At 46.0% G+C, this 25,147-nt stretch overlaps 1 protein-coding gene across 2 annotated transcripts in view; it reads left to right on the forward strand.

Annotated features, from left to right (window-relative positions):
* The first annotated feature begins 12,035 nt into the window (after nucleotides 1–12,035).
* Nucleotides 12,036–25,147, forward strand: part of LOC122937902 (E3 ubiquitin/ISG15 ligase TRIM25-like) — a 97,135-nt gene continuing 84,023 nt past the window's right edge. The window contains exon 1 of one of the 2 annotated variants that reach the window (XR_006389944.1): nucleotides 12,036–13,437. Coding sequence is in view for 1 of the 2 variants with exons in the window: in XM_044293084.1 (XP_044149019.1) it covers nucleotides 12,103–13,824 (1,722 nt within the window). In the remaining variant the exon portion in view is untranslated. Of the gene's footprint in view, nucleotides 14,194–25,147 lie in introns of those variants that run through there. The other variant, XM_044293084.1, reaches the window with a different exon arrangement.

Consider the following 25,147-nt stretch of genomic DNA (forward strand, 5'->3'; position numbering starts at 1 on the left):
ATAAGAGCTGCCTTGCTGCTGACTGAAGAAATATGAGACTTCTACTGTTATAGCTGGCTAAGTGTACATCTATACACATGACAGCTGCTCATATATAGAGATATAACAGAGCTGAGTGTGCTGGGACAGCTGTCATATAGAGACATAGCAGTGCTGGGTGTGTTGGGGCAGCTGTCATGTGTATAGATGTACACTTAGCCAGCTATAACAGTAGAAGTCTCAGGTTTTTTTTTTCAATCAGTTGCAATGCAGCCTTTATGGTTGTGTGGGTAAATGCTTTGCCACTGATACATTCAAGGTTGTGGGTTTGAATCCCAGACACAGTAGGAGACTTTAGGAGACAGTAAGATTAGATCACATTAGCGAGGGGGCCTGGTCTGCTGCAGCTGCTGCTGTGAAGGGGCCCTGAACAGTAAGACAAGAATTGATATTTAACTAACTTGAAAATAAACTGTCACACACGCTGCCGGGGCGCCAGGTCACAGTAGTTTTGGGATGCCTCTGTAATCACTTTCACAGAAGCTGGGACAGGCTACAGACACCAGTACAACTACATTAAGCTGAGAGCTATACATTCCACATTATTTGTGAGACCGTTGTAAATGTGTTTATCTTTCTTTTTATTTTGTTCCTTATAGAGCTCTCACTAAATTGATAAATGACAAGAAAAATAACTGGGACTTGTGTTTAGATGCAACATTATTTTCCACAAGGTCGAAGGTCCAAACAACAACCACATTTTCACCCTTTCTCTTGATGTACGGCAGGGAGGCAGTTTTCCCGCCGAGGTTCCTGTTGAACTGCCGGTGAGTTGTTACTGTTTTTTTCTGTGTCCGCTACAGTAAAATATTTGAGTATAGTATATGTAATAATTGTTTAAATACAGATCTCGCCTCGTTCTGCTTGCGTTATTCAACATAAAGTGGCACATAAAATTGTCATAACATTGAACCAGAAATAAGTTTGTTAAAGAGAAGAAATTACCTTCTTCTACAGAAAACTTCCACTTAGGCCTCGTTCACATCACCATTTCTCCTTTCCGTTCTCCGGCCCCGTTGAGGAGCAGAAGAACGGAAAGGACGGATTCTGCAGATAACTGAGACCTAACTGAGCGTAACGGAGCCTAAGGACCCCATAGACTATAATGGGGTCTGTTCGGTGTCCGCTCAGACTTTCGTCTCATATTCTGAGCAGACACCGAACGGACCCCATTGTAGTCTAAGGGGTCTTTAGGCTCCGTTACGCTCAGTTAGGTCTCAGTTATCTGCAGAATCCGTCCTTTCCGTTCTCCTGCTCCTCAACGGAGCCGGAGAACGGAAAGGAGAAACGGTGATGTGAACGAGGCCTTAGCTGATTCATAACACATGCTGCAGACATGACGTAACCTTCATCTTCTAGTGATTATGAAGCGTGGACCACCCAGAGAGAGAGATCATTATATTATATAGAGACTGCCTTCCTGATGCCATACAGCTTTTCTTTACAGGTGAATGAACTTTCTCCATGTTGGATACCACACTGGCTTCTCTTAGCCAGTTTCAAATTTTAACTGTAATTTCTCATTATACATATAAATGTTACTTTTGTATAAATAATAACCGCATTTGCTGCATCCCATTTTATGACATCGCTGCAACTCTATAGCGTGGGAGGATGAAACGACAACATGAGATGGTGGATTTTAGAGTAAAAAACACAAAGAAAACTCAGTTTCTCTTATTGAACACAGATTAAAGGACCTTTTTGGCGTTATAATTATTTTTTTTTGGGACACTATATAAATTGAGAAATGGGGTTATGACTCTTTGTTTTAAAGGAAAACTAGTGATAGGAATATCAAACTGTATTGCTAACACTGTAGTTCCATCTGCTCCATTTTTGTCAGTTACCAGATTGCTGGTAAGGCCTCGCCAACATCTGCACCCTCCAGCGCACGGATTTGGGCTTCCCCATCGGAAAGCATTAACTCAGTGCTTTTCTATAGGGTTTTTAAAGACACTGGTTGTGCTCATGCAAAACGTGAGGATGTCCCGTGTCATTTTACGTAGTTAGCCTCCGTGGCCGTTTGCTACACAGCCAATAGAGTATGAATTAACCTTGAAAGGTAATTAATAATTAGCATTGCAGGGTTCAGGGGACATGGGCACTACACCCAAACAGTGTCCCTGTAAAGAGAAACTTCTTACTGTACTTATTGTTATCTTTTGGAAGTCATCACAGTTGTAATCAAAACTCTGCATAGGCCCAGTGACAGGAGGACCGATGTGCACCATAAATGATCATAGGATGTCCTAACGTCATGGATTGTTTGGTAAAGTGCCAGTTTGAGGTTGCTCTCCGGCCTTCATCCAGCAGAGAGGTGAACACTGTCGCCGACACAATGCATTCCTGATACAACTGCTGGAATTTGTTCTCACCCGCAACGTCTTTCTTTTTGACCAACACATCTACCACCAGCTCAGGGGCGTCGCTATGGGCAGTCCTTGTGCCCCGACGTTTGCTAACTTGTACCTGGGCTGGTGGGAGAAGGAGGTTGTGTTTGGTGATGCCATGGAGCAATACACATCAAATGTGCAACTGTGGATCAGGTACATCGATGATGTGCTGATACTGTGGAAAGGGACACGAGAGCATTTTATGGCATTTGTGGCAACACTAAATGTGAACCAGATGGGTCTGTTTTTCACGTTCGAGGTACAAGAACAACAGATTGCATTTTTGGATCTAATGATTACCATTGGCACTGACAGGAAGATCACTACGAACCTATTCAGGAAGAAAACATCGACTAATAATCTCCTGCATTGGGAAAGTGGTCATCCACTGGCCCTCAAAAGAGGTATCCCGAAAGGTCAGTACCTGAGGGCCAGGAGGAACTGTTCAGAGCTGGGGGACTTTAGAGCCGTCGCTTCTGACCTAAGAGTCCGATTTATGAATCGGGGGTACCCAGAATATACTCTAAAGAATGCGTTCCATCACTCTATGAGTACAGACCGTACACGGCTCTTAGTTCCAAAACCTAGAAATTGTGATGACCCTACACCCAGAATTGTCGCAACGTTCGATAAAGCCCATAAAAACGTCCGCGACATTTTACAGAACCATTGGTCCATATTGCAATCAGACCCAGATATTGGTGAGCTTGTTCCGGATTATCCTTCAATTACGTATAGACGCAGCTCTAACTTACGTGACCGCCTGGTACACAGCCTATATACACAACCGCAGCCTGAGACCTGGTTGAAAAATACTCTAAAAGGTAATTTCCCTTGCGGTTCATGTATTATTTGCAAGTATATCTTGAAAGGCGGATTTTTTACCAGTAATACAACGGGAAAAAGATACAAAATACTCTCATTTATTAGATGTACGTCTATAGGTATTGTGTATCTGATTAGTTGTCGTTGCGGCTCACAATACGTTGGTAAAACCAAACGTGAAATGAGACGTAGATTTTGAGAACATATGTCTGATATCCGGAACAAGCGCGACACATCAGTGGCACGTCATGTATGTGAGATGCATGACGGTAACCCTGATGTGTTGAAAATACAGGGAATTGATCAAGTGAAAACATCTGTTCGTGGAGGTGATATTGATATACCCCTCCTACGCAAAGAAGCAATGTGGACTTATAAGTTGCAGACGGTTCAACCACAGGGGCTTAATGAGGCCATATCATTTGCCAGCTTTATTTGATGTATCAGCCACACTATAATCTGGGAGGATGTGCTGTATCCCAGTTTTTGAGTTGCATGTTTGCTGTTACTGTATTGCTCCATGGCATTATTTACTTATTACTTTTTTTCATTTTTTCATTTTTCAGTGCATTTATGTTTGTGCATGGTTGTATATCATAACGCACATCATTTGGCTATGGTTGATTTGTTTGTTTTGATTTTGAGGTCAGTAACAAGGCTATAGCCTGGATTGTGTGGTATTTGCCCTTCCCCGCTGGTGGTATACAGCTCAGACGGTGATCGGCATTAGCTACTTCAGAGACCGCTATGCTTTGTGGGTCTCGATTGCTGGAAACGTCTCTGTATCATCAGACAATATATGGGCCGCAATTATATTTCCCCAATAAATTGCGCGAGTGCGCTATACTTGCCGAGAGGGGTAAGCATCAGAACGGCTTCCTCCGGTCAGAGGACGGAACTAATTAGTCCGCCCCCTAGCTCTGATTGGTTCAGGAACCGCACACCCCTCTCGATAGGCGGGGCTTCGGCCATATGACGTCGGCGTGTGTCTGGCCGCGCGCGGCCATTACAACGCCGTAGCCATAACACGCTACAGTGTGGCAATCTCGTCCTGCTAAAGGCATATTAGCTCCTGAAGATACGTGACAGTTACATGTCGCGTTGAAACGCGTAGAGCTGCTGCTATCTGTTGGAGCACGGCTCTCTAGGCAGGGTGCACCTGATGCAATAATAGATCCTGAAGCCTGAGAGTGTGTATGTGACGCATGAATGGAGCCAAAATATACTGGCTATGAGTGATTGTGTTTAGCCTCGATTTACTGGCTTCAGGTGCAGGGTTGTAACGTATATACTGGCCGCAGCGGCACACAAAAACTGATCATATCACTGCACTACATGGTAATGTGAACATGTCCTTTGAGACCCTTCTATGTAGTGACAGTGCGATCAAGTGTGTGTAGTATTATGCGACCGATGACCTAAGTGGCGCAACCGCACCTGTAATTAAACACATCTCTCAGTACTACTAGTACACTAGCGTCCATTTACAGCGAATCCGTGCTCCAAATCTGGACTTGCATATTAGCTACCACCAGCTAGCAAGTAATTTTTTAGCCCAGTCTCTCACCTGTCCAGAGGATTTATTTATGACCGTCCTCTGTACCGCTGTGAAACTGGTGCCTGATGGTCACAGTTGTGACATATAGTCTTTTGCCCCCTTTTAAACGGACTACAATAAAAGGTTGTTTTGTTCATTTTTAAACGTTCATCAGGCTGTGAATTTATTGCTCTCCAGTGTCCCACAATAATTAACAGGTTAATGTTATGTACAGATAAACATTTCACTGCACAGACAAATTATTGTGGATTTCTAAATTGTTAATAGTTTTAATGTTTTTCAAAGTGGCAGTAAAAAAATAATACTTGACAAACTATGTTTAACTTCAAATTTAACATAAAAGTGAAAAAGCCTATACATTAGATAGATAATAATTGCACACGTGGCCTATTGTCAGATATTGTTAGCCGCTCTTTACTCTTAAGAGGCTCCATATCCTCCTAGGGCTTGGATGAGGCTGTGATGATCTTCCTTCACAGAACAGCCCTTCGGTCTCCAATAGTCTCTTATGCAGGGACTCCTCGAGGCGGTTTGCTCCTTCCCTCTGGAGCGGTTCAAAAATAAAATAGGTCAAACTCACCAAATCTTTAGCAGAAAGCATATTACAATCTATATCTGTTATATTATTAAACACTACAATTTCCATGTTGAGGATAGAAGGCGTAGAATAGAAAGAATGAGAGCTCTTTCCATTTTGACTTGAAGCATCTATATCACCCCCATATGCAGGGCCGGATTAAGAGCATCATGGGCCTGGTGCTGAGGATTTTGCTGGGCCTTTTTATGGAAATATATACATAATATGTAAAATCATAAATAACATAACACATTAAAGGGATACCGTCACCAGGTTTCACCCCTGTCAGCTAAAAATATGCTGATGTTCAGGGCGTCTTCACGATTCCTAATGTGGGCTTATAAATGTCATATGTGGGCTTATTTAGCTAAAAAACAGCTTTTACTAACCTGTCAGTCAAACAAATAAGGTGCCCGAGGGGATGTTAATGGATGCAAGGTGCCGTCTGCACCCGCCACCGTTCGTGCCAGACTTCTGCGCCGCCTCCCGCCCTCCCCCTCCTGCTGTAAGATCTCGCGCATACAAGGGTTGAGCGAAGTGCCGGCGCATGAGCACTTTGCTGTAAGAAGCCAAATGGAGAAGTCCGCACGGCGCATCAGGCAGAGCCCTGTGCGCAAAATCTTACAGCAGAAGAAGGGGGAGGGAGGCGCAGAAGTCTGGAAAGGCGGCGCTGGGCACGAATGGCGGCGGGTGCAGACTGCACCTTGCTCCATTAACATCCCCTTGGGCACCTTATTTGTTTGACTGACAGGTTAGTAAAAGCAGTTTTTTTAGCTAAATAAGCCCACAGATTACATTTATAAGCCCACATTAGGAATCATGAAGACGCCCTGAACATCAGCATATTTTTAGCTGAGGGGTGAAACCTGGTGACAGAATCTCTTTAAAGAAATTACTGTTTCTAGCTGCTGTGGACTGTGGACTAGCAGCTAGAAACAGTAATTTCTTTGTGTTGTTATTTAGACTGAGCTCAGTCTCAGCATGCTTAGGCTACTTTCACACTAGCGTTCGGCTGTCCACTTGTGAGCTCCGTTTGAAGGTTCTCACGAGCGGACCCGAACGCAGCCGTCCAGCCCTAATACATTCTGAGTGGACACGGATGCGCTCAGAATGCATCAGTCTGGCACCGTTCAGGCTCCGCTCAGCAGACGGACACCTGAACGCTGCTTGCAACGTTCGGGTGTCCGCCTGGCCGTGCGGAAGCAAGCGGATCCGTCCAGACTTACAATGTAAGGCTACTTTCACACTCATATAATGCAGACGGTGGCTCCGTTCAGAACGGATCCATCTGCATTATATTGTCAAAAAAAATGTCTGTGAAATTAGCCTGAACGGATCCGTCCAGACTTTTACATTGAAAGTCAATGGGGGACGGATCTGTTTGAGGATTGAGCCATATTGTGTCATCTTCAAACGGATCCGTCCCCATTGACTTAGGCTACTTTCACACTAGCGTTCGGGTGTCCGCTTGTGAGCTCCGTTTGAAGGGGCTCACAAGCGGACCCGAACGCTTCCGTCCAGCCCTGATGCAGTCTGAGTGGACGCGGATCCGCTCAGAATGCATCAGTCTGGCACTGTTTGTCCTCCGCTCAGCAGGCAGACACCTGAACGCTGCTTGCAGCGTTCAGGTGTCCGCCTGGCCGTGCGGAGGCAAGCGGATCCGTCCAGACTTACAATGTAAGTCAATGGGGACGGATCCGTTTGAAGATGACACAATATGGCTCAATCTTCAAACGGATCCGTCCCCCATTGACTTTCAATGTAAAAGTCTGGACAAATCCGTTCAGGCTACTTTCACAGACATTTTTTTGACAATATAATGCAGACGGATCCGTTCTGAACGGAGCCACCATTTGCATTATATGAACGGATCCGTTCAGAATGGATCCGCTCTGAACCGAACGCTAGTGTGAAAGTAGCCTTTTAGCCAGTCAGTAATTTTCATAGTGCTGTTCTGATTTATGGACACAGCTCTCAGCATGCTTAGCCAGCCTTCTATCTGGCTGTGCTTCTTGAGAGTCACAGTCCACAGGCTGTTTCTGAGCCTGCTGAGAGCTGTGTCCATAAATCATAACAGCACTATGATTGCCCTGATACACTCATCTAGTTGGAAGGCAGGGCATCTCATACCTGCTGCAGCCTGCCTCCAGAAGCTCCTGCTGCTGCCTGCTGTCTCCGGCTCTCCGTGTGGTGTGTGGGCTGCCTGTGACCCTGTGACCCAGCGCCTGTGGGCCGTCGCCGTCCTGGTCGAAACTGTGGTGCAGGAGGAATAATCGCGGGCACACTACTGAGTTCATATCTGGCGGGCATTATTTATAGGAACCGCACCAGCTGTTCTGACGTCCTGCCTCCGGCTGTGACGTATATCCGGTGGCAGTGGCAGGACGTGAGAGCAGCTGGTGCTGTTCCTGTAATGACGCGGCCCGCCAGATATGAACTCAGTGCGCCCGCGATTATCCCTCCTGCACCATGCGGATGCGATGCGCTGTGTACAAATCGGCAAAAGGCCGCTCCCGACGGCCTTTTGCCTGGCACGGATGGGCCTATTTTATGGTAGGGGCCTGGAGCTGCAGCTCCATCAGCCCCTACGTTAATCCGGCCCTGCCCATATGTTAAGACAAAATAGGGTCAACTTTATCTTAAGTATTTTTGCTTAACAAAAGGCAGAGGTACCTAGGGTCCCCTTGAGCATGCTTGTGAGTAGAGCGATTCCGTTGGCTCCAGGAGATGAAGAGGACCTTATGAAAGAAGATGGCAGTGCATACAAAGGACAGTTTAATCCAAGTAAAACCTACCTTCACATGCCCTCCATGGAATACAAGTGTAACAGTGACCAGCTGGAGTCTTTGCATAATACGTAAAAACCACAGAAGGTGACAGAGCCATTTTTATTATGTTGATGAGGAACCTACTGAAACAAGTTTACGATTCAGTTTTAACATATTTCTGGAGACTAAATTGGTCTTCAGTGCAGTGGGGGAGGCAGGAGCGCTCCTGAATCCACAGCCACGACAGAGGGCTGTAGTGCAGAACTACTACTGGTTATGGTTCTTGGAGGGTTCTTTGCGTGCACATACGAAAGTAATCACACAACAGTCCAAACACCACCTGATTTAAGTGACTTGGACTATATAACCCTAGATTTCACCTTTGATGGATCCCAATAAGTATCAGCGGTGTTTAGGTGATACGGGCGCTTCATTCTCCACAGTCACAGGATTCGTGGTAACCACATAAGTATTCGTCACTCACATTAGTCGCATTGGCACATGGATATACATGTGAGCAGTAACGCCATGTCAAGGCTTCAACCCTTGTTACTGACCATTCATAGACATTTGGTACTCCAGATGTTTTGGACTACACCTCCCATGATGCTTTTCCAGCATTAAGAGAAATGTATTTCCCAGCAGCTGGAGTGCCAAAGGTTACCAACCTCTGAACTAGACGGTGATCACGGTGCACAATGTTGAAGTCTCTGTGCAAACTGGAAAAGCTTTTCACATGGACATGAGCATCAAAGATGGCGCCTCTTCATCCGCCTCGTGTTCCATAGGAGAACATGCTGGTCCAAGTTGTCTCACACACAAAAAAAAAATATATGGTTAGAGTTAATGGCATGACAGACACAGTGCATGCAGATCTGTGTGCAACATATATACAGCAGACAGACACAAGGATTATGGGGGCCACACAGTATTAAATAAAATAATTGGCAGTGTTATACATACACAATGCACAGACGGAGATTACAGAATTCAGGGACAGATTGGGTTGCAGATGTGGGGCAGTCCCTCTGGCTGGGGTGCAGTGACCGATAGATTGGGGTGCAGTCTCTCATCCATCCCTAGTGAGTGACTCGATGGCTGGGCTTTTGTTACAAAAAATATGGCATGGCTTTGAGATATTGCAAATAAATATTTTGTTGTCAAACTAGGGTTGCACACAGGCCTCATATACTGTGCGGCCCCTCCATCCAATACACTGTCCCACCAATGTACTGCCGAGACCCCACCCCCAATATGCTGCATAACACCCCCCTAATATACTGCTCCATTCCCCTCCAATATACTGCACAAATCCCCCCAATATACTGCACAAATCCCCCCAATATACTGCTCAAATCCCCCCAATATACTGCTCAAATCCCCCCAATATACTGCTCAAATCCCCCCAATATACTGCTCAAATCCCCACAATATACTGATCAAATCCCCCCAATATACTGCTCAAATCCCCACAATATACTGATCAAATCCCCCCAAATATACTGCTCAAATCCCCCCAATATACTGCTCAAATCCCCCCAATATACTGCACAAATCCCCACAATATACTGATCAAATCCTCCCCAATATACTGCTCAAATCCCCCACAATATACTGCACAAATCCCCCCAATATACTGCACAAATCCCCCCAATATACTGCTCAAATCCCCCCAATATACTGCTCAAATCCCCACAATATACTGCTCAAATCCCCCCCAATATACTGCACAAATCCCCACAATATACTGCTCAAATCCCCCCCAATATACTGCACAAATCCCCCCAATATACTGCTCAAATCCCCCCAATATACTGCTCAAATCCCCACAATATACTGCTCAAATCCCCCCCAATATACTGCACAAATCCCCACAATATACTGATCAAATCCCCACAATATACTGATCAAATCCCCCCAAATATACTGCACAAATCCTCCCAATATACTGCACAAATCCCCCCTATATACTGCACAAATTCCGCCAATATACTGCACAAATCCCACCAGTATACTGCACAAACCCCCCAATATACTGCACAAATCCCCCCAATATACTGCACAAATCCCCCCAATATACTGCACAAATCCCCCCTAATATGCTGCTAAAATCCCCCAATATACTGATCAAATCCTCCCAATATATTGCTCAAATCCCCCCCAATATACTGTACAAATCCCCCCCAATATGCTCATCAAATCCCCTCCAATATGTTGCACCCACCCCCGGATGGCTGATAGTGCTGGGGGCAGGGAGAGACCAACCTGATCAAAGCCAGCCAGCAATGACCCCCAATATGCTGCACCCACCAACCCAAAAAGAGCAATGCCCCCCCAATAAGCTGCACCCTCCAACCCAAATGGAGCAATGCCCCCCAATAAGCTGCACCCTCCAACCCAAATGGAGCAATGCCCCCCAATAAGCTGCACACACCCCCCGGATGGCTGATAGTGCTGGGAGCAGGGAGAGACCGACCTGATCCTGATCGGACCCAGCCAGCAATGCATCTGAAGCGCGCTGTGTACACACGTGCGCATTGTGAGGGTAAGGAGAAAAGACAGTCAGATCTCCCTACCCCTGAGGTCGCACACGCGGTGTCAGTGAGTCAGCGCTCCCTGTAATTTCCGTGCTGTGGTAGTGTGCTTGCGCTGAGGCGCACCCCCCCAGAAGTTGAGGCGCACCCCCCCAGAAGTTGAGGCGCACCCCCCCAGAAGTTGAGGCGCACACCCCAGGAAGTCACGAGGGGTAAGGTATTTTCACGAAGTAAGGATTTTTGTTAGAACACCGGCCTTCACTCAAACTGCCTAAGCCTGCCCAGCCTTAGGCTACTTTCACACTTGCGGCAGTGTGATCCGTCGTCGGAACTGCCCGCCGCATCCACCGATCTGGCTGTGACTGAAAGCATTTGTGAGACGGATCCAGATGCGGATCCGTCTCACAAATGTATTGCAAGAACGGATCCGTCTCTCCGCTTGTCATGAAGATAGATGGATCCGTCTTGCACCTTTTTTTAAAAATTTTACCGATCTGCGCATGCGCAGGCTGGAAGGACGGATCCTGCATTCTTGTATTTTGAATGCCGGATCCGGCACTAATACATTCCTATGGGGAAAAATGCAAGATCCGGCATTCAGGCAAGTCTTCAATTTTTTTTGCTGGAGATAAAACTGTAGCATGCTGCGGTATTATCTCCGTCCTGATCAGTCAAACAACTGAACTGAAGACATCCTGATGCATCCTGGACAGATTACTCTCCATTCAGAATGCATGGGGATATGTCTGATCAGTTCTTTTCCGGTATAGAGCCCCTGTGACGGAACTCTATGCCGGAAAAGAAAAACGCTTTAGGTGAGGATGAATTAGCGAGATGGGAAAACCCCTTTAACCCCATTTAAAAAAAAATATCACATTCCAAGAGCTATAACTTTTTATTTTTTTCATCCATGTACTTGTATGAGGTCCTAATTTTTGCAGGACAAGTTATAGTTTTTAATGCACCATTTTGGGTACATGTGATGATTGATTAAAGCCAGCTGTTTAGCTAAAACCAATTTTGTTTACGTCAGTAAAAAGGCGTATTAGTGGTCACTAATCAGGCTGACATGGCAGGCGGAGGCCATCATTAGGCTTTGGGCTACCAGACCATTCTATCAGTTCCTCGCAATCACATTATTTGTTATGAAGTCAACTCTGTTATCTACTTTTATGTTTTGCTTTCTTTTACTTCCCTGTACTGCTGATGGATTCATGCTATACTATCAACAGGTGGAGTCACTACATCTACTACATGAGGAATCCTACACCAGATCCCAGTAATCATCTGGACTAAACACACTCCCTGAGCTGCAGGGGTTAATAGTTTGTTCTCAGAAGATCTCCGCCCTCTGTAGGAAGTGAAGAAACCTTTTCACTTTCGATTCCTGCTCTTCCTCACTACAATGGCGTCTGCTGAGCTGAGGGACGAGCTGAACTGCTCCATCTGCCTGAGCCTCTATACGGATCCCGTATCCCTGAGATGTGGACACAACTTCTGCCGCTGGTGTATTGTAAGTGTGCTGGATGCACAGGAGGCAGACGGAGTGTATTCCTGTCCTGACTGCAGAGCAGAATATCCAGAGCGTCCGGCCCTGGAGAAGAACAGGAAGCTAAGTAATATAGTAGAGCGTTTCTTATCTACTCAGCCTGATATGGAGAAGATCAGAACCTTCTGTAGTTACTGCACAAAGTCTCCTGTACCAGCTGTGAGGTCATGTCTGCAGTGTGAGAACTCTCTATGTGATGACCACCTGACCGTTCACAACCAGACGATGGATCATGTATTATCAGAACCCACCAGCTCCTTTGGCAACAAAAAATGTTCCATCCACAAGAAGGTTCTGGAGTATTACTGCCCGCAGGACGCGGCTTGTCTATGTGTGTCTTGCTGTCTGGTTGGCAAGCACAGGGGACATCAGGTGGAACTTCTAGATGAGGCTTCAGAGAAGAAGAAAAAGAAACTGAAGAAATATCTGGATGAAGTAAACCCACAACGAGCAGAAATAAATGCAAGAATTCAGAGGCTGCACAATCATAAGGAGACAATCCATGAGAAAGCCTCTGAGAAGAGGAAGAACATGAATAAGTTATTTATAAACATTAAGGAGCAACTGGAAATTGCAGAAAAGAAGGTTCTGAGCGAGATCTCCAGGCAGGAGATTAAGATAGTGTCCCAGATAGATGATCTGATGAAGAAGATGGAAATAAAAGAGGACGAGCTGTCCAGGATGTTGCATCATGTGGAGGAGATGTGTCGTATCACTGACCCAATAAGACTCTTACAAGAAAGTGACATTACAGTATGTAGTCCTGGAGAGGATGAGGACACAGGTGGAGATGGTGGACAGATGAATTCTGAGGAGGTGGGACTGGTCCCAGGACAAGCTGAAGTTCATGTGTTTGATAATGAGACTGACTCAAAAACCATCCTACAAGAATCAGACCAAAGAGCATCCCTTAGTGACAAGAGCGTGGTGACAGAAGAAGCTGCAGTCAGTGACGATGAGATGGCTGATGATTTGAAAGATGTTTTGATCTCATCAATTTTACACCGATCTATGAAGGATGTTGTCACCTATGTAACATCAGAGCTCGGGGTCCATGTTCCTGACATACTGCTGGATGTGGACACGGCTGATCCAGACATGGGGTTATCAGAAGATCTGAGAACAGCAACAGATTTGGACATAAATCAGGGCCGACCAGAATCTTCCGGAAGGTTCCAGGAATACTGCCAGGTATTAAGTCGATGTAGCTTCTCCTCAGGAAGACATTACTGGGAGGTAGAGTGGAACCAGGCAGGAGATTGTGGCATCGGAATGTCCTATCCCAGTATAGAAAGGAATGGTCATAAGTCTAGTATAGGCAATAATGATAAATCTTGGTGTTTGTTTCTTTCTGAAAAAAGACATTTAGCATTGCATAACTCAGTCAAAATAATCCTTGATGTAAATCCAACTTGTCCAACATTTGGAGTCTTCTTAGACTATGAGGCCGGGCGTCTGTCCTTCTACGAGCTGTGTGACCCCATCAGACACTTGCACACCTTCCGCGCCTCCTTCACTGAACCCTTACATGTTATCCTCTATGTTTTCAACAGAGCCTCTGTTAAAATAAGAAGCTGAGTCCCATGCCGCCCACATTGTAATCACTATATCGATCTGTAGAAAAGTTACCTTCAGCAGGACCTTCTGAGAACACAAAACATATGGAAGCTGCCATTTTTCCAGTTTGATATATTTTTTTCCTTCTTTGGAGATGGTGGGGGGATGATTTATCATGAGGTGAATATTTGAAGTCAGTTTTTCTTAATGAACCAGCGATTGTTGTTTTTTTCGGGGGGTGAGGGCAGGGTCGCCTTTCAAGAACTATAAGGCCTCTTTCACACGGGCGTCGTGTGTGAGGGCCAGATAGGATGCGGGTGCGTCGCGGAAAAAAGCGTGATTTTTCCACATGAGTGCAAAGCGTTTTAATGCGTTTTGCACGCATGTGAGAAAAATGTTTGGTACCCAGACCCGAACCCGGAATTCTTCACAGAAGTTCGGGTTTGGGATCGGTGTTGTGTAAATTTTATTATTTTCCCTTATAACATGGTAATAATGGAAAATAATAGCATTCTTAATACAGAATGCTAAGTAAATTAGGGATGGAGGGGTTAAAAAAATAAATAAAATTAAAGTCACCTCATCCACTTGTTCGCGCAGCCCGGCTTGTCTTCTTTCTTCTTCATTTAGGACCTGGGAAAAAAGGACCTTTGGTGAGGTCACTGCGCTCATCACACGGTCCATCACATGGTCCATGGTTGTTAGATTCGGTTGCAGTGTTCCCAAGAAAATAGACTTGTATTCTTCATGCAAATTAGGTCAGCAGGATCACTCCTACCACACAGTATACCTGGATTACTAGGGTTGCTCCTGCTGACTCATGCTCTTTGAAATAAAACTCCACAATTCCCCCTACAAGAGTGGCAGCCGCACAGTGCTCCCCATAACAGTGCTAACCACACACTGCCCGACATAAGGACTGTTTCACACGAGCGTGTGCAGTCCGGAAATCAGTCTCCGTGTGTGAGCGTGATCCTTATACAGGATCATAATATCTGTATAATTCTGTATCCGTAAGGTCATGCAGAGGCACACAGCATTATAAATCAGTATAATGCCGTGTGATCCTGGAAGACGAGCAGTGTCCAGAACGGAGGATCACGCTGACGCACGGAATGTGGTTTCTGGACTGCACTGAATGAGCCCTAACAGTGCTAACCTCACCTTCCAACTTTTAAAAAACACAAAGAGGGACATTATTTACAATTTTTTCATACTAGGCCACGCCTCTAACCCCCCAAAACGTAACTATCCACACCTAGTCCCCTTAATGCCCCTGTATAATATCCATATAATTCTGTATCCGTAAGGTCATGCAGAGGCACACAGCATTATAAATCATAGTAATTATTCCCCCTTTGTGCCAGCACATAGTATCAGGGCCGGACTGGGGATAAAAACCAGCCCTGGAGAAAGTGTCACACCAGCCCCACAGCGTCGCGTCCTTATTCACTTGTTTATAAAAGGGGAAAGCATTCATTTTAAAACACGTGTGTAAACACGAATATGAACTTTGCCCCCACAATAGTCCTTTTGTAGAACCCCCATTGTGTATATTATCACAGTAGACCAGCTTTTCCCAACCAGGATGCCTCTGGCTGTTGCAGAACTACAACTCTCAGCATGCCCAGACATAGCAATATGGCAATCACTAAAAAAGAGATGCTTGCTAAAACAAAAGTGTGTATGAACTCAGCATCCTGCGAGGGGGTAGAGAAGCCTGACCTTTCAGTTACCAGGCTTCCATACTGTTACAAACTTGGTGTTGTGGCCTTTGACTCAAAGTTTGAATCAAGGGGCACAGCGTCAAGTCTGCAACATGACGGAAGTCTGCGAATCAAATGTCAGGCTGTAGTGCTAAGAGCTTGTGTAGCAGAAGCCGGGCATTTGATTTCCCAGGCTTCTGTCATGGATGGTACAGCTGGGCCCTTTGACCTCAGGGCACAACCTGTGCATATGTATTTTACAGAAGACTGGCAAATCAAATGCCAGGTTTCTACTCATACTGACTGGCTGCAGGTATGGCCAGGCCGAGCCACACGAATTTTATAGGCTTGCAGGAGTTTGGGGGATCTTTGGATGGCACTGTTATGGAGGGGATCTGTGGATGACACTTATGGAGGGGATCTGTGGATGACACTTATGGAGGGGATCTGTGGATGGCACTGTTATGGAGGGGATCTGTGGATGACACTTATGGAGGGGATCTGTGGATGACACTTATGGAGGGGATCTGTGGATGACACTTATGGAGGGGATCTGTGGATGACACTTATGGAGGGGATCTGTGGATGACACTTATGGAGGGGATCTGTGGATGACACTGTTAGGCCTCATGCACACGACAGTATTTTTTCACGGTCCGCAAAAACGGGGTCCGTAGGTCCGTGATCCGTGACCGTTTTTTCGTCCGTGGGTCTTCCTTGATTTTTGGAGGATCCACGGACATGAAAAAAAAATCGTTTTGGTGTCCGCCTGGCCGTGCGGAGCCAAACGGATCCGTCCTGAATTACAATGCAAGTCAATGGGGACGGATCCGTTTGACGTTGACACAATATGGTGCAATTGCAAACGGATCCGTCCCCATTGACTTTCAATGTAAAGTCAGGAGTGTCAGACGGATCCGCTCATATAATGCAGACGGTGGCTCCGTTCAGTACGGATCCGTCTGCATTATATTGTTAAAATATTTCTAAGTGTGAAAATAGCCTCAGACGGATCCGTCCAGACTTTACATTGAAAGTCAATGGGGGACGGATCCGTTTGAAAATTGAGCCACAGTGTGTCATCTTCAAACGGATCCGTCCCCATTGACTAAGGCTACTTTCACACTAGCGTTCGGGCGGATCCGTTCTGAACGGATCCGCTCATATTAATGCAGACGGAGGCTCCGTTCAGTACGGATCCGTCTGCATTAATAACTTTAAAAAAATTCGCAAGTGCGCAAGTGCGAAAGTAGCCTGCGCGGATCCGTTCAGACTTTCAATGTAAAGTCAATGGGGGACGGATCTGCTTGAAGATTGAGCCACATTGTGGCATCTTCAAACGGATCCGTCCCCATTGACTTACATTGAAAGTCTGGACGGATCCGCACGGATCCGCACGCCTCCGAACGGCCAGGCGGACACCCGAACGCTGCAAGCAGCGTTCAGCTGTCCGCCTGTCCGTGCGGAGGCGAGCGGAGCGGAGGCTGAACGCCGCCAGACTGATGCAGTCTGAGCGGATCCGCCTCCATTCAGACTGCATCAGGGCTGGACGGCTGCGTTCGGGTCCGCTCGTGAGCTCCTTCAAACGGAGCTCACGAACGGAAGCCCGAACGCTAGTGTGAAAGTAGCCTTACATTGTAAGTCTGGACGGATCCGCTTGCCTCCGCACGGCCAGGCGGACACCCGAACGCTGCAAGCAGCGTTCAGGTGTCCGCCTGCTGAGCGGAGGCCAAACGCTGCCAGACTGATGCATTCTGAGAGGATACGCGTTCACTCAGAATGCATTAGGTCTGGATGGATGTGTTCGGGGCCGCTTGTGAGAGCCTTCAAACGGAGCTCACAAGCGGACACCCGAACATTTTAACTTGAAGCGTCCCCATCACCATGGGAACGCCTCTATGTTAGAATATACTGTCGGATATCAGCTACATCGTGAAACTCAGATCCGACAGTATATTCTAACACAGAGGCGTTCCCATGGTGATGGGGACGCTTCAGGTTAGAATATACTAAAAAACTGTGTACATGACTGCCCCCTGCTGCCTGGCAGGTGCTGCTAGGCAGCAGGGGGCAGACCCCCCCCTTCCTGTTTTTAACTCATTGGTGGCCAGTGGCCCCCCCTCCCTCCCCTGTAGTTAACTCGTTGGTGGCCAGTGTGCGCCCCCCCCCCCCGCCCGACACTGTTATGGAGGGTACCTGTGGATGACACTGTTATGGGGGGGGGATCTGTGGATGACACTGTTATGGAGGGTACCTGTGGATGACACTGTTATGGGGGGGGGATCTGTGGATGACACTGTTATGGAGGGGACCTGTGGATGACACTGTTATGGAGGGGACCTGTGGATGACACTGTTATGGAGGGGACCTGTGGATGACACTGTTATGGAGGGGACCTGTGGATGACACTGTTATGGAGGGGACCTGTGGATGACACTGTTATGGAGGGGACCTGTGGATGACACTGTTATGGAGGGGACCTGTGGATGACACTGTTATGGAGGGGACCTGTGGATGACACTGTTATGGAGGGGACCTGTGGATGACACTGTTATGGAGGGGACCTGTGGATGACACTGTTATGGAGGGGACCTGTGGATGACACTGTTATTTAGGGGACCTGTGGATGACACTGTCATTTAGGGGACCTGTGGATGACACTGTTATGGAGGGGATCTGTGGATGACACTGTTATGGAGGGGATCTGTGGATGACACTGTTGCAGAGGGGATCTGTGGATGGCACTGTTATGGGGGATCTGTGGATGACACTGTTATGGGGGATCTGTGGATGGCACTATTATGGGGGATCTGTGGATGACACAGTTATGGGGGATCTGTGAATGGCACTGTTATGGGGGATCTGTGGATGGCACTGTTATAAAGGATCTGTGGATGACACTGTTATGGGGATCTGTGGTTGGCACTGTTATGGGGGATGTGTGCTATGACACATAGGGCCATGAGGGGGGCCAGCATAAGATGCTATATGTGTGAATGACACACATATAGCATATTATGCTGGTCCCTCTCATGGCCCTATGTGTCACAGCATTACTTTATTAATGTCCCCTCATGTGTCCTAAACCGCGCACATATCTTTGTATGCAAAGTCTTTCTTTACTGCTGAAACACTCGCTTTTCTATTTAAACTCCTGTTGATAAAATCACCAGCCTCTGTACTCCGCCTCCTACCTGACACACAGCCCTGAACACCGGTGTAACATTACATTACCCTACTTCGTGAGATTTCCCTACCTCGTAACTTCTGGTCGCACCGGAAATGACATGAGGAGGCGTACCGGAGTTGTGCCGATCTGCGCATGTGCAAAACGACGGTTTAGGGAAATCTCACAGCGGAGTTCAGCTGACACCAGGACACTGCGCATGCTCCGGAGAGCCTCACCAGCCTTAGAGAAGGTAAAAATTACGGTCCAGTGCGCAAGCGCGGCTAACTACAGAACATTCATCCGATCTCCGCACCTGCGCAGTGTGGGGGTAGGGAGATCTGATGGCCATTCTTTCTGTTATATATAGATATATTTATTTAACAGAAAAAATGGCCATCAGATCTCCCTACCCCCACACTGCGCAGGCGCGGAGCTTGGATGGATGTTCTGTAGTTAGCCGTGCTTGCGCACTGGGCCATAATTTTTCCCTACTCTAAGGCTGGTGAGGCTCTCCGGCGTATGCGCAGTGTCCCGGTGTCAGCTGAACTCCGCTGTGAGATTTCCCTAAACCGTCGTTTTGCACATGCGCAGGTCGGCACAACTCCGGTACGCCTCCTCGCGTCATTTCCGGTGCGACCGGAAGTTACAAGGTAGGGAAATCTCACGAAGTAGGGTAATGTAACGTTACACCGGATGACAGCTCTGCACAAGCAGCAGCTACCAGGCTAAAGGACCTTCCGTGATGTCATGATCACATGATCAGTCACATGTGTGGGAGGAGTCAGGCTCCGGGCAATGTCTGTGCCAGTGTTCTGCCAAATCTCTATACAGGGAGTGCAGAATTATTAGGCAAGTTGTATTTTTGAGGATTAATTTTATTATTGAACAACAACCATGTTCTCAATGAACCCAAAAAACTCATTAATATCAAAGCTGAATATTTTTGGAAGTAGTTTTTAGTTTGTTTTTAGTTTTAGCTATTTTAGGGGGATATCTGTGTGTGCAGGTGACTATTACTGTACATAATTATTAGGCAACTTAACAAAAAACAAATATATACCCATTTCAATTATTTATTTTTACCAGTGAAACCAATATAACATCTCAACATTCACAAATATACATTTCTGACATTCAAAAACAAAACAAAAACAAATCAGTGACCAATATAGCCAGCTTTCTTTGCAAGGACACTCAAAAGCCTGCCATCCATGGATTCTGTCAGTGTTTTGATCTGTTCACCATCAACATTGCGTGCAGCAGCAACCACAGCCTCCCAGACACTGTTCAGAGAGGTGTACTGTTTTCCCTCCTTGTAAATCTCACATTTGATGATGGACCACAGGTTCTCAATGGGGTTCAGATCAGGTGAACAAGGAGGCCATGTCATTAGATTTTCTTCTTTTATACCCTTTCTTGCCAGCCACGTTGTGGAGTACTTGGACGCGTGTGATGGAGCATTGTCCTGCATGAAAATCATGTTTCTCTTACCTTGCAGACTTCTTCCTGTACCACTGCTTGAAGAAGGTGTCTTCCAGAAACTGGCAGTAGGACTGGGAGTTGAGCTTGACTCCATCCTCAACCCAAAAAGGCCCCACAAGCTCATCTTTGATGAAACCAGCCCAAACCAGTACTCCACCTCCACCTTGCTGGCGTCTGAGTCGGACTGGAGCTCTCTGCCCTTTACCAATCCAGCCATCTGGCCCATCAAGACTCACTCTCATTTCATCAGTCCATAAAACCTTAGAAAAATCAGTCTTGAGATATTTCTTGGCCCAGTCTTGACGTTTCAGCTTGTGTGTCTTGTTCAGTGGTGGTCGTCTTTCAGCCTTTCTTACCTTGGCCATGTCTCTGAGTATTGCCCACCTTGTGCTTTTGGGCACTCCAGTGATGTTGCAGCTCTGAAATATGGCCAAACTGGTGGCAAGTGGCATCTTGGCAGCTGCACGCTTGACTTTTCTCAGTTCATGGGCAGTTATTTTGCGCCTTGGTTTTTCCACACGCTTCTTGCGACCCTGTTGACTATTTTGAATGAAACGCTTGATTGTTCGATGATCACGCTTCAGAAGCTTTGCAATTTTAAGAGTGCTGCATCCCTCTGCAAGATATCTCACTATTTTTGACCTTTCTGAGCCTGTCAAGTCCTTCTTTTGACCCATTTTGCCAAAGGAAAGGAAGTTGCCTAATAATTATGCACACCTGATATAGGGTGTTGATGTCATTAGACCACACCCCTTCTCATTACAGAGATGCACATCACCTAATATGCTTAATTGGTAGTAGGCTTTCGAGCCTATACAGCTTGGAGTAAGACAACATGCATAAAGAGGATGATGTGGTCAAAATACTCATTTGCCTAATAATTCTGCACGTAGTGTACCTTGCGAAAAGTCTATACCTGAAGTGGCGCGGCTGCACAGGAATCAGCGGGAGGAGGGTGTGCACGGTGCTGCGCAAGCGCACATCCACTGGCTTAACAAATAATTATTGCAGCACCGCGATAGAAGTACTTCATACACCACGCGTGCGCATTTAGGGGTATAGAGATTTTGCAGCACAAAATGTTTCATCAGATCTCCCTACCCCTGAGTGCGCAGACGCCCACAAATCATCAGTTGCAGTTCAGCTCTACTATGTGCTGATCTCGGTATCCAGCACTCAGCTCTGCGGTAAGGATGAACTGCAACTGATGATTTGTGCGCGCCTGCGCACTCAGGGGTAGGGAGATCTGATGAAACATTTTCTGCTGCAAAATCTCTATACCCCTAAGTGCGCACGCGCGGTGTACGAAGTACTTCTATCGCGGCGCTGCAATAATTCTTTGCTAAGCCGGTGGATGTGCGCTTGCACAACACCGCGCACACCCTCCTCCAGCTGATTCCTGTGGGGCTGCGGCACTTCCGGTATAGACTTTTCGCAAGGTATAGAGATTTAGCAGAACACCGGAGACTGCTGTTGGGGGCGGGGGAGGGGCTCCTCTCTCTGTCAGTCACTCACTCTGTATAATATATACTGCAGCAGCCAAGGAGCCTACTCGCTGTCGGCACGGCCGGCCGTGCTGCAGTCAAGGCTACCGGCCTAACGGGAATTTTCCCGGTATCCCGGTAGACCAGTCCAGCCCTGCATAGTAGTAATGCCCACATTGTGCCCCCATCACAGAAATAATGCCCACATTGTGCCCCTCACCATAGTTATGCCCACTTTGTGCCCTCTTCACAGCAGTAATGCTCACATGTGCCTCCCGTCACAGTAGCTATGTCCAGATATGCCCCTTCACAGTAGCTGTACCCAGATGTGCCCCCTTTACAGTAGCTATGCCCAGATATGTGCCCCTCACAGTAGTTATGGTAACATATGTTCCCCCTCACAGTACACTTTACAGGGACAGACCTGTCTCCGTACAGCATTACAATGTGTGGGCTTTGGTGAGGCAAACTTCGCTAAGTGTGAAGTCGCACAAGACTTTGGTGAAGAACTTTGCCCATCGATTCTACAACTTTAAAGACAGCAATCCGAAGTCGGCTTCAGTACCTTTAATAGTCAGAATGTCATCACACGTTGTGCCCCCCTGGTCTAGAAGAAAAATAACCCAGGATCCCAGTTTTTGAACTTTTAATATTTGTGTTTTTACTGGCAAGGCTTAACAGGCTTAGGCTTTAAATGAGTTTTTCAGAAACAGCACACCGATGTAGTTTGTAATTCAACCTTTATTTACCAGTGGTATATTCTCAAGTTATTTTATGACATTTATTGCTGTCTGCAACGTTTCGGGCCCATTTGGTGCCCTTTGTCAAGCTATAAATGCAAAAAAATAAACACAGGACAATATAATTAAAAACAGAAAGGAAGAAAATTCATGTACACATCAGTCGGAATTCATATACATATATATATCTCAGTTCGCATGAAACATATTGTATTATTACTCCTTGGTAGATGGGAATTTCATCCATGATTTAACTATTTTTTCAATGAATCATTCATAATTCATATCCTTCAAAGGACTGTAGCTCATATATGAGTGCTAAGTTAATATCAATTACTAGCATGATTAGACAAATATATGAGAAGTACCCGCATACATCCATTCATGTTTTCATGTCTTATCTGTTATGAATTATGAACTGTGATTTCTCATGAATTTTACTCCAATCATGTTAGTTTCGATTCTGATGCACATATACGCAAAGAACAAACCCCCTCCCCCGCAACCCCTCTTTACATGAATGGATGTATGCGGGTACTTCTCATATATTTGTCTAATCATGCTAGTAATTGATATTAACTTAGCACTCATATATGAGCTACAGTCCTTTGAAGGATATGAATTATGAATGATTCATTGAAAAAATAGTTAAATCATGGATGAAATTCCCATCTACCAAGGAGTAATAATACAATATGTTTCATGCGAACTGAGATATATATATGTATATGAATTCCGACTGATGTGTACATGAATTTTCTTCCTTTCTGTTTTTAATTATATTGTCCTGTGTTTATTTTTTTGCATTTATAGCTTGACAAAGGGCACCAAATGGGCCCGAAACGTTGCAGACAGCAATAAATGTCATAAAATAACTTGAGAATATACCACTGGTAAATAAAGGTTGAATTACAAACTACATCGGTGTGCTGTTTCTGAAAAACTCATTTAAAGCTATAATCTCACTCCGCGGGTGGAAGGAGGCAATAAGAGACGAGCACCCACAAAAGCCATCCAAATTAGACGTGTGCTGAGGTGTCATTACGATTAACAGGCTTAGGCCTCATGCACACGGACGTATATTCTTTCCGTGTCCCTTCCGGTTTTTTTGCGGACCGTATGCGGAACTATTAATTTCAATGGGTCTGCAAAAAAACCGGAAGTTACTCCATGTGTATTCCGTTTCCGTGTGTCCGTATTTCCATTCCGCATTACGGACTAGAATAGTACTGTTCTATTAGGGGCCAGCTGTTCCTTTCCGCAAAATACGGAATGCACACGGACGTTATCCGTAATTTTTGCGGACCACAAAACACATACGGTCGTGTGCATGAGGCCTTACATGGCAGGCCTGGAGGTCATCATTAGACTTTGGGCTAACAGACCATTCAATCAGTTCCTCGCAATCACATTATTTGTTATGAAGTCAACTCTGTTATCTACTTTTATGTTTTGCTTTCTTTTACTTCCCTGTACTGCTGATGGATTCTTCCTATGCTATGAAAAGGTGGAGTCACTACATTTACTACATGAGGAATCCTACACCAGATCCCAGTAATAATTGTCTTCCTCCTTATGAATTGTTGTGGTAAAAATATTAATAGTTGTAATCAGCCCGCATCATAGTTAGTGTAAGGAAAAGGCAACTCCATCTTCCCTCAGCCGCAGCCATGATAACCACACAAATGCTACCATCTTCATTCAACTCTCCTGAGCATACTCCTCCCTCCTCCATTGCCCAGTAGCCGTCCTTTATTGACTAAAACAAAAGGTGTAAAAGGGGCTGGCCCAAGACAAGGATACAGGAAGTGATGACATATCAAAGGACAGGGAGGGGCAGCCAATGTGGCTGTGCAGACAATGACACACCCCATACAAACACATGTATACAATAATCTACCATTACCACTGAGAGACATGATGACAATCTATAAAACACACACACATCCTAAGATAAAATGTCCGCATAATAAAATTTCCACAACAGTCCCTCCTCTTTGTCATATGCTCCCCAGTGTCCCTTGACGAATCTTGATCTTCTTCTTTGCAAAAAAAAACTGTCTTGTCTACGAAAAGTCCTGAATCCATAAAACAAATAGAAAACAGAAAGTCAATCTTGACACGTAGCTTCTTTTCTTCGGGAGGTGACGTTTCGCGTTGGTCGCCGGCTGGTTTGGAATCCTCTGCATCTGGTCCATGGTTTGGTCTTCAGGGCGTCTTGTCTGTTCGGGCTTCGGTATATCAGTCGATTAGACATCAGGAACATCTCACTCCGGCGTATAGAAGGAATGGAGACAAAAAACATAAGTATATGTCCTATTTCCTTTCGCCCGGATCCAATGGAAAACCAGTGAGCCCCAAGACCTCCCAAAGTTTTAAAAAGGATTCTGACTCTCACTAATCATAGCTCCGCCCCTGCCCTGCTCCTGTCAGTATGGGCCTGACCCTTGTCAATGGTGTCTGCTAGCCTGGCATAACCATATACCTTCCTCACAACTGGAGGATCCCAAATCTACGGGTCGCCTAGCTGCCCGGACACCCATACAGGATTAACAAGCGAGGAGCAGGAGCCAGAGCTAATATTAATATCGTCTATCAACAAATGCCTCCTTGTAACAAATAAACAAAAGTGATACTCTGCATTCTTTGACTTAGTTGAGCAGCTTCTTGCAGTGACCGGTGTGGATCCAGTTGTCTCGTCCCTCGAACTTCAGAGAGGTTGGCGTCATCAGCAGCACCTGGAATGGCCCAAGATATCTCGGC

This window comes from Bufo gargarizans, chromosome 5, assembly GCF_014858855.1.
Source record: "Bufo gargarizans isolate SCDJY-AF-19 chromosome 5, ASM1485885v1, whole genome shotgun sequence".
NCBI classification, from domain to species: Eukaryota; Metazoa; Chordata; class Amphibia; order Anura; family Bufonidae; genus Bufo; species Bufo gargarizans.